Source organism: Anomaloglossus baeobatrachus, chromosome 1 (assembly GCF_048569485.1).
Source record: "Anomaloglossus baeobatrachus isolate aAnoBae1 chromosome 1, aAnoBae1.hap1, whole genome shotgun sequence".
In the NCBI taxonomy this organism is placed as follows: Eukaryota; Metazoa; Chordata; class Amphibia; order Anura; family Aromobatidae; genus Anomaloglossus; species Anomaloglossus baeobatrachus.
In genome coordinates, this window is record NC_134353.1 from 178,398,136 (window position 1) to 178,412,577 (window position 14,442).

Consider the following 14,442-nt stretch of genomic DNA (forward strand, 5'->3'; position numbering starts at 1 on the left):
TAAGCAGGTTGGACATTTGGATGGGCGCGACTCTTGTACTCATGTATAATGGAAGTCAAGTGGGAACTCAAGTTTCCCTTTAACTTACATTATACTTGGCACACGAGTTGCACCCGTCCAAGTGTCTGACTGCACGTTACGAGTACTGATCACCGGAGCATGCTAGTGCTCGCTCATTAGTCATCACTAGTAGCATGCTCTAAAGAAACATCATATTGGCCTCTATGTGGAGGATGCACTAAATGTTAATTTGTTTAGCGCTTGCAATCCAGATAAAGTGTAACAATACAAAATGGCAGCGGATGTGGCATTCAGCAAATCTCCCCTGGAGGCATTGAGCACATCTCCCCTGGAGGCATTGAGCACATCTCCCCTGGAGGCATTGAGCACATCTCCCCTGGAGGCATTGAGCACATCTCCCCTGGAGGCATTGAGCACATCTCCCCTGGAGGCATGCAGCACATCTCCCCTGGAGGCATTGAGCACATCTCCCCTGGAGGCATTGAGCACATCTCCCCTGGAGGCATTGAGCACATCTCCCCTGGAGGCATTGAGCACATCTCCCCTGGAGGCATTGAGCACATCTCCCCTGGAGGCATGCAGCACATCTCCCCTGGAGGCATTGAGCACATCTCCCCTGGAGGCATTGAGCACATCTCCCCTGGAGGCATTGAGCACATCTCCCCTGGAGGCATTGAGCACATCTCCCCTGGAGGCATTGAGCACATCTCCCCTGGAGGCATTGAGCACATCTCCCCTGGAGGTATCCATCCACCTTTTTTCCCCATGGCCAGACTGGTATTTTGGGTCATCATGATGGTCTGTTTACATTTATGTATTTTTGGTTTTGCTTCTACTTGGCCTGAAATTAGCGTTAAAATGTTCTTTTCTGTAGTACACGGTGATAATTCTTCTTGGCTGTTTTATGTGCTTTGTTCTTGACCACAATGTGGAGGCAGATCCATGTGACCTGCTCTCTCTTTGGTAGAGTCTGGTTACAGGGCTAAACAGCGTAAAGTAATGTTATTGTTCATTATTTATGGGCGCCTTTGTCTCGCACTGTAATTTTGTTTTTTTCTATAGACACTGACAGAGTTGATAAATATTTGAAACTGTGTTTGAGTTACTTAGCAATATTGGGAGTTTGTGAGCAGACCGACAGCAAAAAAGGTCTTATATAACCATATAGTCACTATGATTTTAGCATTCTGACAGTAAATGGTTAAAGAGACTCTAAAAAGGAAAAAAGTTGGGCAAATTATTAGACATGTGGGATTGTTTAAACCCTGTATTCATGCTAATCCATAATTGATCGTGTAAATGTCCCCACACACTTTCAGTATCTCTGCCAGCCAAACGGCTACACCACCCAGCAACCGTCCAAAATTGCCAGGACAGTCCGTGAAGGGCACTTTTTTGTACTGTCCTTAAAAAAATTTTTTTAAGGCTTTTGTGAAACTGAAAAAACTAATGCAGATTATTTTGACTGTAATTATCATAATTTTACATTTTTTTTTTTTTATATGAGCTGTCCAGAAAAATTAAGGTCAAGTTGGCAACACTAACTGGCCATGAGATTTTAGAAATCCCATTCACTTTGTTAGGACAGTGTAATGCTGTTTTTCGCAGCAAAAATGTGATGTGTGAACATAGCATTAAGGGGGCTTTACACGCTGCGACATCGCTACCGATATATCGTCGGGGTCACGGTGTTTGTGACACATGCTGCGATGTCGCTAACGACGCCGGATGTGTAACACCTCTGAGCGACCTAAAACTATCGCAAAAGAGGTTAAAATCATTGGTTGTGGAGAGGTCGCTCTAACACCAAAAATCGTTGACAGGTGAGTAGCGAGGTTGTTTGTCGTTCCTATGGCAGCACACATCGCTATGTGTGACACCGCAGGAACGAGGAAACTCACCGTACTTGCGTCCCGCCATCAATGAGGAAGGGAGGAGGTGGGCGGGATGTTACGTCCCGCTCATCTTTGCCCCTCCGCTTCTATTGGCCGGCCGCTTAGTGACGTCGCTATGACGCCGAACGCACCTCCCCCTTGAGGGAGGGATTGCTCGACGGTCACAGCGACGTCGATGACAAGATATGTGCGTGTGATGCTGCCGTAGCGATAATGTTCGCTATGGCAGCAATCACCAAATGTCGCACCAACGACGGGGCGGGTGCTATTGCGCTCGACATCGCTAGCAATCGCTAGCGATGTCACAGCGTGTAAAGCACCCTTTAGGGTATGTACACACATTCAGTATTTACTCTTTGTCAAGTTTTCTTCTAAGGGGTACTTTACACGCTACGACATCGCTAACGATTTATCGTCGGGGTCACGGTGTTTGTGACGCACATCCGGCGTTGTTAGCGACATCGCAGTGTGTGACACGTACGAGCGACCTTCAACAATCGCAAAAGTGGTAAAAATCGTTGGTGTTGGAGAGGTCGTCCAAACACCAAATATCGTTGTCTGGTGAGTAGCGATGTTGTTCCTCGTTCCTGCGGCATCACACATCGTTATGTGTGACACCGCAGGAGCGACGAACATCTCCTTACCTCCGACCACCGGCAATGAGGAAGGAAGGAAGTGGGCGGCATGTTCCAGCCGCTCATCTCCGCCCCTCCTCTGCTATTGGACGGCTGCCATGTCACGTCGCTGTGACGCTGCACGACCCGGTTCTTAGGAGGCGGTTCACAGGCAACAGCGATGTCGCTAGGCAGGTAAGTACGTGTGACGGGTGTTAGTGATGTTGTGGGCCACGGGCAGCCATTTGCTCATGACGCCGTCGGGGGCGGGTACGCTCGCTAGGGATATCGGTACAGATATCGCGTGTAAAGTACCCCTTAGAGTTTTGTCACAAAACTGAAGGATTTCCCAGTACCAGTTATGTGAATAAGATTTCTTGAATCTCGTGCACATATTGCTTATTTATTGAGACTGGGTGTGTGACAGATCACGCAGGGATGGCAGACCGGTGAACAATGCAACAAACTTTGTCACTGGAAAATATTCCACTGAAAATGGATATGATTCCACAAGGACGATAATCCGGTCACAACAAAAGGAACAAGACCGGGGCACCACCTGGTAATCTGATGCCAAGGAATGTAAAACACCAGTCCTTTTAGAATATCGTCTTAAATCTAGCAGGATGGGCAAAACAACAGAATACAATGTTGAGGATGATCCTAGGACTCTACTGGGATCTGGTCACCGCAACCAATACTAGCCTTGGCAAGACAGCACACCAACAAGAACCCTAAACAGGTATTTCCCTTTCTACCTCCCTCTAGGAATCAGCCCTCCTGGATAACAGCCTTACAAATCTGGTACATTCAATTCAAAGTGTGGAAGAGGGTCACTGAAGTCCTGACTGAACAGTCTGCAAACTTGTGTATCAGGGAGGCCTCCTGCTGAGAGAAACACACAGCCCCCCTCACATGCTGCAGGATAGTAAAGGCTAAAGGCTCAGTCACACACAACGACTTAGGGGTGCTTCACACACAGCGAGCTCGCTGCCGAGATCGCTGCTGAGTCACGCTTTTTGTGACGCAGCAGTGACCTCATTAGCGATCTCGCTGTGTGTGACACTGAGCAGCGATCTGGCCCCTGCTGCGAGATCGCTGCTCGTTACACACAGCCCTGGTTCGTTTTCTTCAAAGCCGCTCTCCTGCTGTGACACACAGATCGCTGTGTGTGACAGCAAGAGAGCGACAAATGAAGCGAGCAGGGAGCAGGAGCCGGCATCTGACAGCTGAGGTAAGCTGTATCCAAGATAAACATCGGGTAACCAAGGTGGTTACCCGATATTTACCTTAGTTACCAGCAGCTCTCACGCTGCCTGTGCTGCCGGCTCCGGCTCTCTGCACATGTAGCTGCTGTACACATCGGGTTAATTAACCCGATGTGTACAGCAGCTAGGAGAGCAAGGAGCCAGCGCTCAGTGTGCGCGGCTCCCTGCTCTCTGCACATGTAGCTGCATTACACATCGGGTTAATTAACCCGATGTGTACTGTAGCTAGGAGAGCAAGGAGCCAGCGCTTAGTGTGCGCGGCTCCCTGCTCCCTGCTCACACTGGTAACTAATGTAAACATCGGGTAACCATACCCGATGTTTACCTTAGTTACCAGTCTCCGCAGCTTCCAGACGGCGGCTCCGTGCAAGCGCAACGTCGCTTGCACGTCGCTGCTGGCTGGGGGCTGGTCACTGGTCGCTGGTGAGATCTGCCTGTTTGACAGCTCACCAGCGACCATGTAGCGATGCAGCAGCGATCCTGACCAGGTCAGATCGCTGGTCGGATCGCTGCTGCATCGCTAAAGTGTGAAGGTACCCTTACCAGCGATCCCAACAACAATACAACCTGATAAGGATCGCTGGTAAGTCGCTGGGAGGTTGCTGGTGAGATGTCACACAGTTAGACCTTACCAACAACGCAGCAAGGAGGGCCTGATTGCCAAATGCACATCAGACCATAAAGCAAAGGACTGCTCTTCTAGAATGGTCTCTCAAGTTAAAGCCCCCTCTCCCTTGAGCCAACAATGATGTGCTTGTTCTAATTCTATTGGCATATACTTTAAAAGAGCCTTCCCCATTACAGGATAAAGAGCACAATGTAGTCCTGTGTCTGGAGTTGCGTCATAATGTTCCAGGGCAGTTTCCTGAAAGGGAACCTGTTCTGTAAACAAAAAAATATATATCTATTAATTAGCAGATATGGGTTTAAGCCGCAGGTTAATAGTGTTTTGATGCCACGCGGCCACCGCATTAAAAGCACTGCAACTAGGCTTTCAGTCGTCAGGACGTGGTCTGTGTGGTTTCAGTCACTGCTCTGTGCATAGTGAACGGTGGTTGCAAGACTATTAGGAGCATTAAAGGCGTTGTCCGACATAAACTCAAAAATTTTTGGTAAGCTAAACTGTGCTGTATTGTCATATAAAACACGCCTACATTGTTATTTTTTGTTTTCTAACTTTTGTTCCTCTTGAATTCACCCTTTATTCTCTGCAGCTCTTTGTTTACATTCAGCTCTAGCAAACTGACCACTTCCTGTGCAAAACCTCCCAGTCACAGCTGGCACCGCCCGCCTCAGTGTCCAGCCCCTCCCCAGTGTCCAGCCTCGCCCCCTGCCTGCTCCCTGCACACACATTCCCTGTCAGTATTCTTTCCCAGCACCTTACCTGTTATCACTACAGCATTGCAAATAACAGCCCCACATCGGGCTCTGCACCCCACACCACATCGGGCTCTGCACCCCACACCACATCGGGCTCTGCACCCCACACCACATCGGGCTCTGCACACCACATCGGGCTCTGCACCCCACACCACATCGGGCTCTGCACCCCACACCACATCGGGCTCTGCACCCCACACCACATCGGGCTCTGCACCCCACACCACATCGGGCTCTGCACCCCACACCACATCGGGCTCTGCACCCCACACCACATCGGGCTCTGCACCCCACACCACATCGGGCTCTGCACCCCACACCACATCGGGCTCTGCACCCCACACCACATCGGGCTCTGCACCCCACACCACATCGGGCTCTGCACCCCACACGCACATCGGGCTCTGCACACCACACGCACACATATGGCTCTGCACCACACACACGCACATATGGCTCTGCACCACACACACGCACATATGGTTCTGCACCCCACACACGCACATATGGCTCTGCACCACACACACGCACATATGGCTCTGCACCGCACACGCACGTTGGGCTCTGCACCGCACACGCACGTCGGGCTCTGCACCGCACACGCACGTCGGGCTCTGCACCGCACACGCACGTCGGGCTCTGCACCGCACACGCACGTCGGGCTCTGCACCGCACACGCACGTCGGGCTCTGCACCGCACACGCACGTCGGGCTCTGCACCGCACACGCACGTCGGACTCTGCACCGCACACGCACATATGAGCTCTGCACCGCACACGCACATATGGCTCTGCACCGCACACGCACATATGGCTCTGCACCGCACACGCACATATGGCTCTGCACCGCACACGCACATATGGCTCTGCACCGAACACGCACATATGGCTCTGCACCGCACACGCACATATGGCTCTGCACCGCACACACACACATATGGCTCTGCACCGCACGCACACACGGCGCTCTGTACCGACCCCCACCTACCCCCATAGGGAACACATGTAGAGAGTACATACTCGCCCGTCCTCGGTCCCCGCCGCTCCTGCACGTTCGCACGCTGTCTGTGCTCTGGACATATCAGCACAGTAGTGACGTTACTGCTGTGCTGAAGAGAGCACAGACAGCGGGACAGTGATGAGAAGCAGCGCTGCGCTGCTTCTCATCAGCGCTTTCAAATGTACCGGCATCTGTGATCTGTGATGCCGGTACATTTGAATGTGCGATCCTGAGCAGGGGCCCGGTGCTGGCGGTGACACCGCGGCAGCCGCTGCCAGGCCCCTCCCCCAGGTCACGGACCCCACAGCAGTGCAGGGGGAGGTTGCGGGGAGAGTACGGGGTGCGGGGGAATGCGTGGGAGGGTGCAGGGAAGGGGGCGGCGCTCATCGGACTGTAGCCGCCCAGCAGGGAGGCGACATGCTGTTCCAGATTTGCATGTCAACATGGTCCTGCCCATGTTGACATGAAATGACCGGAAGCAGCAAAATCGGGGCAGGAGCGGTCACATGACTACTCTGAGTCAGGGGAGAGGGGCTGACAGCAGGGCAGGTAAGTGCTCTCTATATCTACTTACCTGCCCCAATGTAGACCAATAGGGTAATAAAAAAAAAAAGTCAAAAGAAGCCGGATAACCCCTTTAACTGACAGATGCCTCTGCATTGCATCAGTACAGAGCCATGTCGATATCCATGCTTTTGTAGGTTTGATGTACCATACTACTTCCATTTTTGGATTATGGATTAAACAGTGCTCTAGCTTTTTTTTTTTTTTTTTTTAATAACCGAGCCCTACTTTACTGTTCTCCACAACTTTATGACCTTAGATCAAACCTGACAGCATGTGTTGGATAACCACTACATGAATATAAGCCAAAGAAAGAGTGGTATAACTCCAATATAAAAACAAAATTTTTATTTCACATTTATAAAATCAATACATAATATTATCAAGATACAAAATTCACAGCAGTAAATCCTCAATAGAAGGTGAGCTGGTATCATACATAAAGAAGTATATTAGACGTTCACAGAAACATGTCAGCAACAATTAGCAATAGTATTCCATACAGATAGCTTAGAGGAAAGAGTACAACCAAACATCCATTAGGGCTTAAACAGTTAAGCAGCCTCCATATAGGATAGTGTAATCCCTATAAAAAGTATGGACATCAAAAACCTGAACATGTACTGACCAATAAGGTAGATACCGCAACACCTGCCTGTCCCAACGCGCGTTTCACCTTCTTCCTCAGGGGACGTATGCTGGACTAAGGTGGATCGAGGGTATATATGTGCTGAGCAATCACCTGAATATCAAGAGCATGTGTGTTAACCCCGTTACTTGAATTGTGTGCATGGAGCGGCGTGCCCGCCTCAAGGGCGTCTCTTCCGGCTCATCACACTGATAGCCAATCATGAACCATTACGTCAGTATCTGGACCACCAATGGGGCGCGGCGTAGCCATAATCAACCTCAGGTTGGCCGGGCACGTCATCCCACAGAACATACGAGCCGTGTTCGAAACAAGCATATGCTGAAGCATACAAGTGCCGCGGCGTCCCTAGTTACCGTGACAAACTTAACAATGATAGTCCATTAGAATACACGTCTACCAAGACGTCACCTCCAAATCATCCTTATTAGGAGCCACTCGTTGACTGTGACGTAGTCGCCCGGCCCGCCAATGGGGCACCGCGAGCCCACGGCCAGTCTCCGGCTGGCCGGACACGTCAGCCCGCACAGCATACGAGTAATGCTGGAACTGGGCATGCGTCAAGAAACGTAGGCGTGCACGTGTATTCTAATGGACTATGATTGTTAAGTTTGTCACGGTAACTAGGGACGCAGCGGCACTTGAATGCTTCAGCATATGCTCTTGATATTCAGGTGATTGCTCAGCACATATATACCCTCGATCCACCTTAGTCCAGCATACGTCCCCTGAGGAAGAAGGTGAAACGCGCGTTGGGACAAGCAGGTGTTGCGGTATCTACCTTACTGGTCAGTACATGTTCAGGTTTTTGATGTCCATACTTTTTATAGGGATTACACTATCCTATATGGAGGCTGATTAACTGTTTAAGCCCTAATGGATGTTTGGTTGTACTCTTTCCTCTAAACTATCTGTATGGAATACTATTGCTAATTGTTGCTGACATGTTTCTGTGAACGTCTAATATACTTCTTTATGTATGATACCAGCTCGCCTTCTATTGAGGATTTACTGCTGTGAATTTTGTATCTTGATAATGTTATGTATTGATTTTATAAATGTGAAATAAAAATTTTGTTTTTATATTGGAGTTCTACCACTCTTTTTCTTTGGTTTATCTATGACCTGTCTGGTGTGGTCCTTGGTTTTCATGAGGCTGTTCTCAAACCTCTCAGGTTTTGACAGAGCAGCTGTAGGTATACTGAGAATGAATTACTTATAGTTGGACTCCGTTTACTAATTAGGTGACTTCTGTAGGCAATTATTTACTTATTCTTTATTGAGGGGTATCAGACTATAGGGGGCTGAATACAAATGCATGTCACAATTTTTATGTTTTGAAAATATTTAGAAAACCATGTGTCACAACTAAGGGGAAGGCACTTGTGCAGATTTTATCCAAGGGACAGATTTTTATAAGTGCCTCACAATTAGACAGGGAAGTCATACAAGACAATCAAAAAAACTTGTTTCTAGTTCATTTGTGCTGCAAAATGTTTTCACCATATGTATTGTCATCATTTGCTTCAATCACTCATATCCAATGCTCTATCACACTGTGCACTCCATCTATATCAGTACCTCTCTCCTCCCTTCTCCTGTGTACATCTCTAATGCTCTTTTAACATTCTTATACCATAAAGATCCATTTACTCTCACCATACAACACAAGAGACTCTCTCTCAAATTGCATAACCAACTGCTCATTTTCTCTATTCTCCTTCTCTTAGTTGCAGGAGATAACTCCCCAACTCTGACCCTTTTTGTAATAGTAAGGATAAGTCCTTCCCTGCTATATTCAGGAACCCTGCAAATCTCATTAATATTGTTTTGTATGCCTTTTGTCTCCTTTTAAGTGCTCTCCGGAATCCGTGATCAGCAAGTAACAAACTCTCCTACTTCTGTGACCTTTTCCTTTAAAAATCCCTTAACTTTCTGGCTCTTACTGAGACCTGGATCCAGCAGTCGGACGCCACTGCCGCTGCTGCTCTGCTGTATGGTGGCCTACAATTTTTACATACCGCTAGACCTGAGAACAGATTAGGTGGAGCAGCTTTTCAGTTAGCCCTCCTGTACCCTCACTTTTCTTCCTTTCTTTTGAGGTCTACATTGTCAGATTTATAGGCCCTTCTCCCTGACATATTTATTTCCTTTGTGTTTATTGGAACAACACACACAAAGGAAAATTGGACTGAATTTCACACACATTTCCAAATATTAAGTTGATGGTGCTAAAACTGTAAATAAATAGCTGCAATCAATGGCTTCCTATACACATAAACAAGCTTCTTACACGGCTCAACTGTACTTTTGGACCTCTCTTCTTTTGCAAACTGCTCCAGGTTTCTCATATTTGAAGGCGCCTTTTCCCAACAACAATTGTAAGATCTCTCCAGAGGTGTTCAATGGGATTTAGATCCTGACTTTTTGCTGCCATTTCAGAACCCTCCAGCGCTTTCTTTACATCCATTTCTGGAGGCTTCTTGAAGTATGTTTGGGGTCATTGTCCTGCTGAAAGACACATGACCTAGGACACAAAGCCAGCTTTCTGACACTAGGTACTACATTGTGACCCAAAATAGTTTCTTAATCTTCATATTTCATGATGCCTTGCACACAGTCAAGGCAACTAGTGCCAGAAGCTACAAAACCACCCAAAACATCTTTAAACCTCCACCATATGTGACAGTAGCTATTGTGTTCTCTCTTTTACCAAGAAGCACTCTTTCTTGTCTCATCTGTCAACAAGATGCTTTCCCAGAAGGATTTTGGCTTACTCACATAAATTTTGGCAACCTGCAGTCTAGCTTTCTTATGTCTGTGTCAGCACTAGGATCCTCCTGGGTCTCCTGTCATAGCATTTAATTTCATTCAAATGTCGACAGAGAGCTCCGCCTGACACTAGTGCACCCTGGGTTTTCAGGACAGCATGAATTTCTTTGACACTTGATTGGAGCTGCTTATCCACCATCTGAACTATTGTGTTGCAACCTTTCATCAATTGTTCTCTGCTGTCCACGTACAGGGAGATTAGGCATAGTGCCATGGGTTGTAAACGTCTTGATTTTATGTTAAGCACCATGACAAAGTAACATCAAGATCTCTGGAGACAAACTTGTAACCTTGAGATTGTTGATATTATTCTACAATTTTGGTTCTCAAGGCCTCAGTTCTATTTTCCTGTTTATGTTCACCATGTATAGTGTGGCACAAACACACACATTGCAAAGATTGAGTCAACTTCTCCCTTTTTTTTTGTTTCAGATGTGATTTTCATATTGCCCACACCTGTTACTTGCCACAGATGAGTTTGAACAAGCATCACATACTTGAAACAGTTGTTTACTCACAATTTTGGAAAGGTGCCAGCATTTTTTCCTTACTATTTTGGGGGTTTTGTGGGAAATTGTCCAATTTTTTTTTTCTGTTTCATTGGATACAAAGTAGAGAAATATGTGTATAGCAAAACGTGTAATTGCAATAATTTTCTGGGACATATAATTCATTTTTTCTGTGACAATTTCAAGGCTGGCAACACTTTTGAGCAGACTGTAGGAGCCGTACGCTAAAGCTAGCTGCAGATCTTCAGCTCAGGGTCCTTCTTTTGTTTAGTCTATGTATTTTGTCATCTTTACCTTGGGGTTATTTTATCAGTATAATTTAATTTTACTATTACATTTTTATTCCATAATGGTTTTATTTTTTTGTTTTGCAGGCTTCACGTCCTGATGGGGCCTCCAAGCTCTTGCCTGAAACACTCCTTCATTGAAACTATGAGTGTCTCCATCGTTTTCTGGAGGCCATCATTACTTTTGTTCCTCCTGTTTTCTCTTACTACCGCAATACACTCAATGGAAACCTATAATCTGACTTCCAATGGTTCTGAAGCAGTGCTTGAATCATTACCTGTGATCACAACTATGGTTGATCACATCATTGTGAAAGAAGGCAACAGTGTGGTCATCAACTGCAATATTGAAGGCCATCCGGATCCTTACTTCCAGTGGTATCATTCTAATGGACACCTGCTAAAAGAGGAGAATGGTAAATTGAAATTATATCACATATGTAAAATGTAAAGATATGATGAATTAGTGGTCAAGATTGTTCATATTATCAGTTATTTGGCATGCATGAAATGTGAAGATTTCCTAGTCCCTTCAATAACGCAAAAGCTGAATCTAATATCAAAGCACACACTTAAGTGTAATTATCCTTCTTAAATTTCTGTCTGGTGTCTCCAGATAAATTATATTACTTGAAGTTACACGGAACACTGAATATTGGCAACCTAAGGCCGGGCTCAGACAAGCGTGTGCAAAAAAATAATCTTTCATCCAGAAAAAGAATATTTTTCATCTACAGTATATTGTCATCCATTTGTCTATTTGCTTTTTTGTTTGTTTGGGTTTTTTATTTTTTTGTATTACTTCAACATTTCAAATATAAAAATGGACAAAATAGAATTAATATTTCCGTGGATCTATGAGAAACGCATAATAATACAGACAGTAATTTACACATTTGATTTTTTTTTTTTGCGCACCCTTTGACTTTTTTTTTTATAATGGATCTGATTTGAAAACAGACCCAAGTAGTTCATGCTGCAGGTTTTTGTTTGTGTTTTTTTTTTTTAATTCTACAAAAGAAAAAAATCGCAGCATGCTGCTTTTTTGCGAGTTTCTGCTGCGAGTATCTCCAATGTAAGTCTATGGGAACGTGTAAAAAATCGGATGTCACGGGACGGCACTCACACATCCTAGTGTCATCCGATTTTCTAAATACATTTCTCGCATGTTTCCTAAAACACTGGAAACGAGTGATGTCTCACAATGTCTGTCAATCACTATTCTCTGTCAGTCGGTCTCTCCCTCTCGGTCTCTATTCTCTCTGTGTCGGTCACTATCTCTGTCCCTCACTCTCTGTCCATGTCGGTCTATTCCTCTCCCCCCCCCTCTCTCATACTCACCGATCCCCGAACCCCGGCGCGGCGCTGCACAGCGTTCACACTGCTCCGGCGGCTTCTCCTCTTTTGAAAAAGCCGGCCGCTCATTAAACAATCTCGTATTCCCTGCTTTCCCCGCCCACAGGCGCCTATGATTGGTTGCAGTGAGACACGCCCCCACGCTGAGGGACAGGTGTGTCACTGCAACCAATCACAGGAGCCGGTGGGCGTGTCTATACTGTGCAGTGAAATAATTAATTAAATAATTAAAAAAAAAACGGCGTGCGGTCCCCCCAATTTTAATACCAGCCAGATAAAGCCATACGGCACGTTATGGGGAGCCCCCCAGCCTAACACTATCAGTCAGCAGCCGCCCAGAATTGCCGCATACATTAGATGCGACAGTTCTGGGACTGTACCCGGCTCTTCCCGATTTTGCCCTGGTGCGTTGGCAAATCGGGGTAATAAGGAGTTAATGGCAGCCCATAGCTGTCAGTAAATCCTAGATTAATCATGTCAGGCGTCTATGAGACACCTTCCATGATTAATCTGTAAGTGACAGTAAATAAACACACACACACACACACACACACACACACACACACACACACACACACACACACACACACACACACACACACACCTGACAAAATCATTTTATTAGAAATAAAAAACACTAACAAATTCCCTCATCACCAATTTAATAAGCCCCAAAAAGCCCTCCATGTCCAGCGTAATCCACGGACCTCCAGCGTCGCTTCCAGCTCTGCTGCATGGAGGTGACCGCCGCTCCTGTCAGCTCCACGCAGCAACTGAGGTGAGTAGCGCGATCAGCTGAGCTGTCACTGAGGTTACCCGCTGTCACTGGATCCAGCGGTGGCCGCGGGTAACCTCAGTGACAGCTCAGCTGATCGTGCTACTCACCTCAGTTGCTGAGTGGAGCTGACATGAGCGGATGTGTCTTCAGCAGCTCCTGTCACCTTTATGCAGCAGAGCTGGAAGCGACGCTGGAGGTCCGTGGATTACGCCGGACATGGAGGGCTTTTTGGGGCTTATTAAATTGGTGATGAGGGAATTTGTTAGTGTTATTAATTTCTAATAAATGATTTTGTCGTGTGTGTGTGTGTGTGTGTGTGTGTGTGTGTTTGTGTTTATTTACTGTCACTTACAGATTAATCATGGAAGGTGTCTCATAGACGCTTGACATGGTTAGTCTAGGATTTAGTGGCAGCTATGGGCTGCCATCAACTCCTTATTACCCCGATTTGCCAACACACCAGGGCAAATCGGGAAGAGCCGGGTACAGTCCCAGAACTGTCGCATCTAATGTATGCAGCAATTCTGGGCGGCTGCTGACTGATATTGTTAGGCTGGGGGGCTCCCCATAACGTGGAGCTCCCCATCCTGAGAATACCAGCCTTCAGCCGTATGGCTTTATCTGGCTGGTATTAAAATTGGGGGGACCGCACGCCGTTTTTTTAAATTATTTAATTATTTCACTGAACAGTATAGACACGCCCACCGGCTCCTGTGATTGGTTGCAGTGAGACACCTGTCACTCAGCGTGGGGGCGTGTCTCACTGCAACCAATCATAGGCGCCTGTGGGCAGGGAGAGCAGGGAATACGAGATTGTTTAATGGGCGGCCGGCTTTTTCAAAATAGTAAAAGCCGCCGGAGCAGTGTGAATGCCGTGCAGAGCCGCGCCGGGGATCGGGGATCAGTGAGTATGAGAGAGGGCTGCTAACTTCAGTCACTCAGGGGATTAGCGGTCACCCGTGAATCCTTCACGGGTGACCGCTAATCAGGACGCGGCACAGACAGCCGCAGCATGACAATGAAGTCGGGTGAAGTTCACCCGAGTTCATTCTGATTGTGCGGCTCTGTCTGTGTCTGCTGTCATCTGCCATTCAGCTCTGCTACATGGCTGTTCTGTCTGCTGTCAGCGGCCATGTAGCAGAGCTGAATGGCAGATGACATAGTAAAAAATACGCATTACACACGCATTACACACGCATTATTACACGCTAGTAAAATCATTAATTTATTCAGAAAAAGCATCGCACTTGCGTTGCACTCGGACCTAACGTGAACTAAAATCAGCCGAGT

At 46.9% G+C, this 14,442-nt stretch overlaps 1 protein-coding gene across 2 annotated transcripts in view; it reads left to right on the top strand.

Annotated features, from left to right (window-relative positions):
- Positions 1–14,442, top strand: part of MFAP3L (microfibril associated protein 3 like) — a 77,071-nt gene that overhangs the window by 47,755 nt on the left and 14,874 nt on the right. The window contains exons 2-3 of one of the 2 annotated variants that reach the window (XM_075347207.1): positions 10,655–10,752; positions 11,106–11,434. In XM_075347207.1, coding sequence (XP_075203322.1) covers positions 11,119–11,434 — 316 coding nt within the window. In that variant the 5' untranslated portion in view covers positions 10,655–10,752; positions 11,106–11,118. The remainder of the gene's footprint in view (positions 1–10,654; positions 10,753–11,105; positions 11,435–14,442) is intronic. The other variant, XM_075347206.1, reaches the window with a different exon arrangement.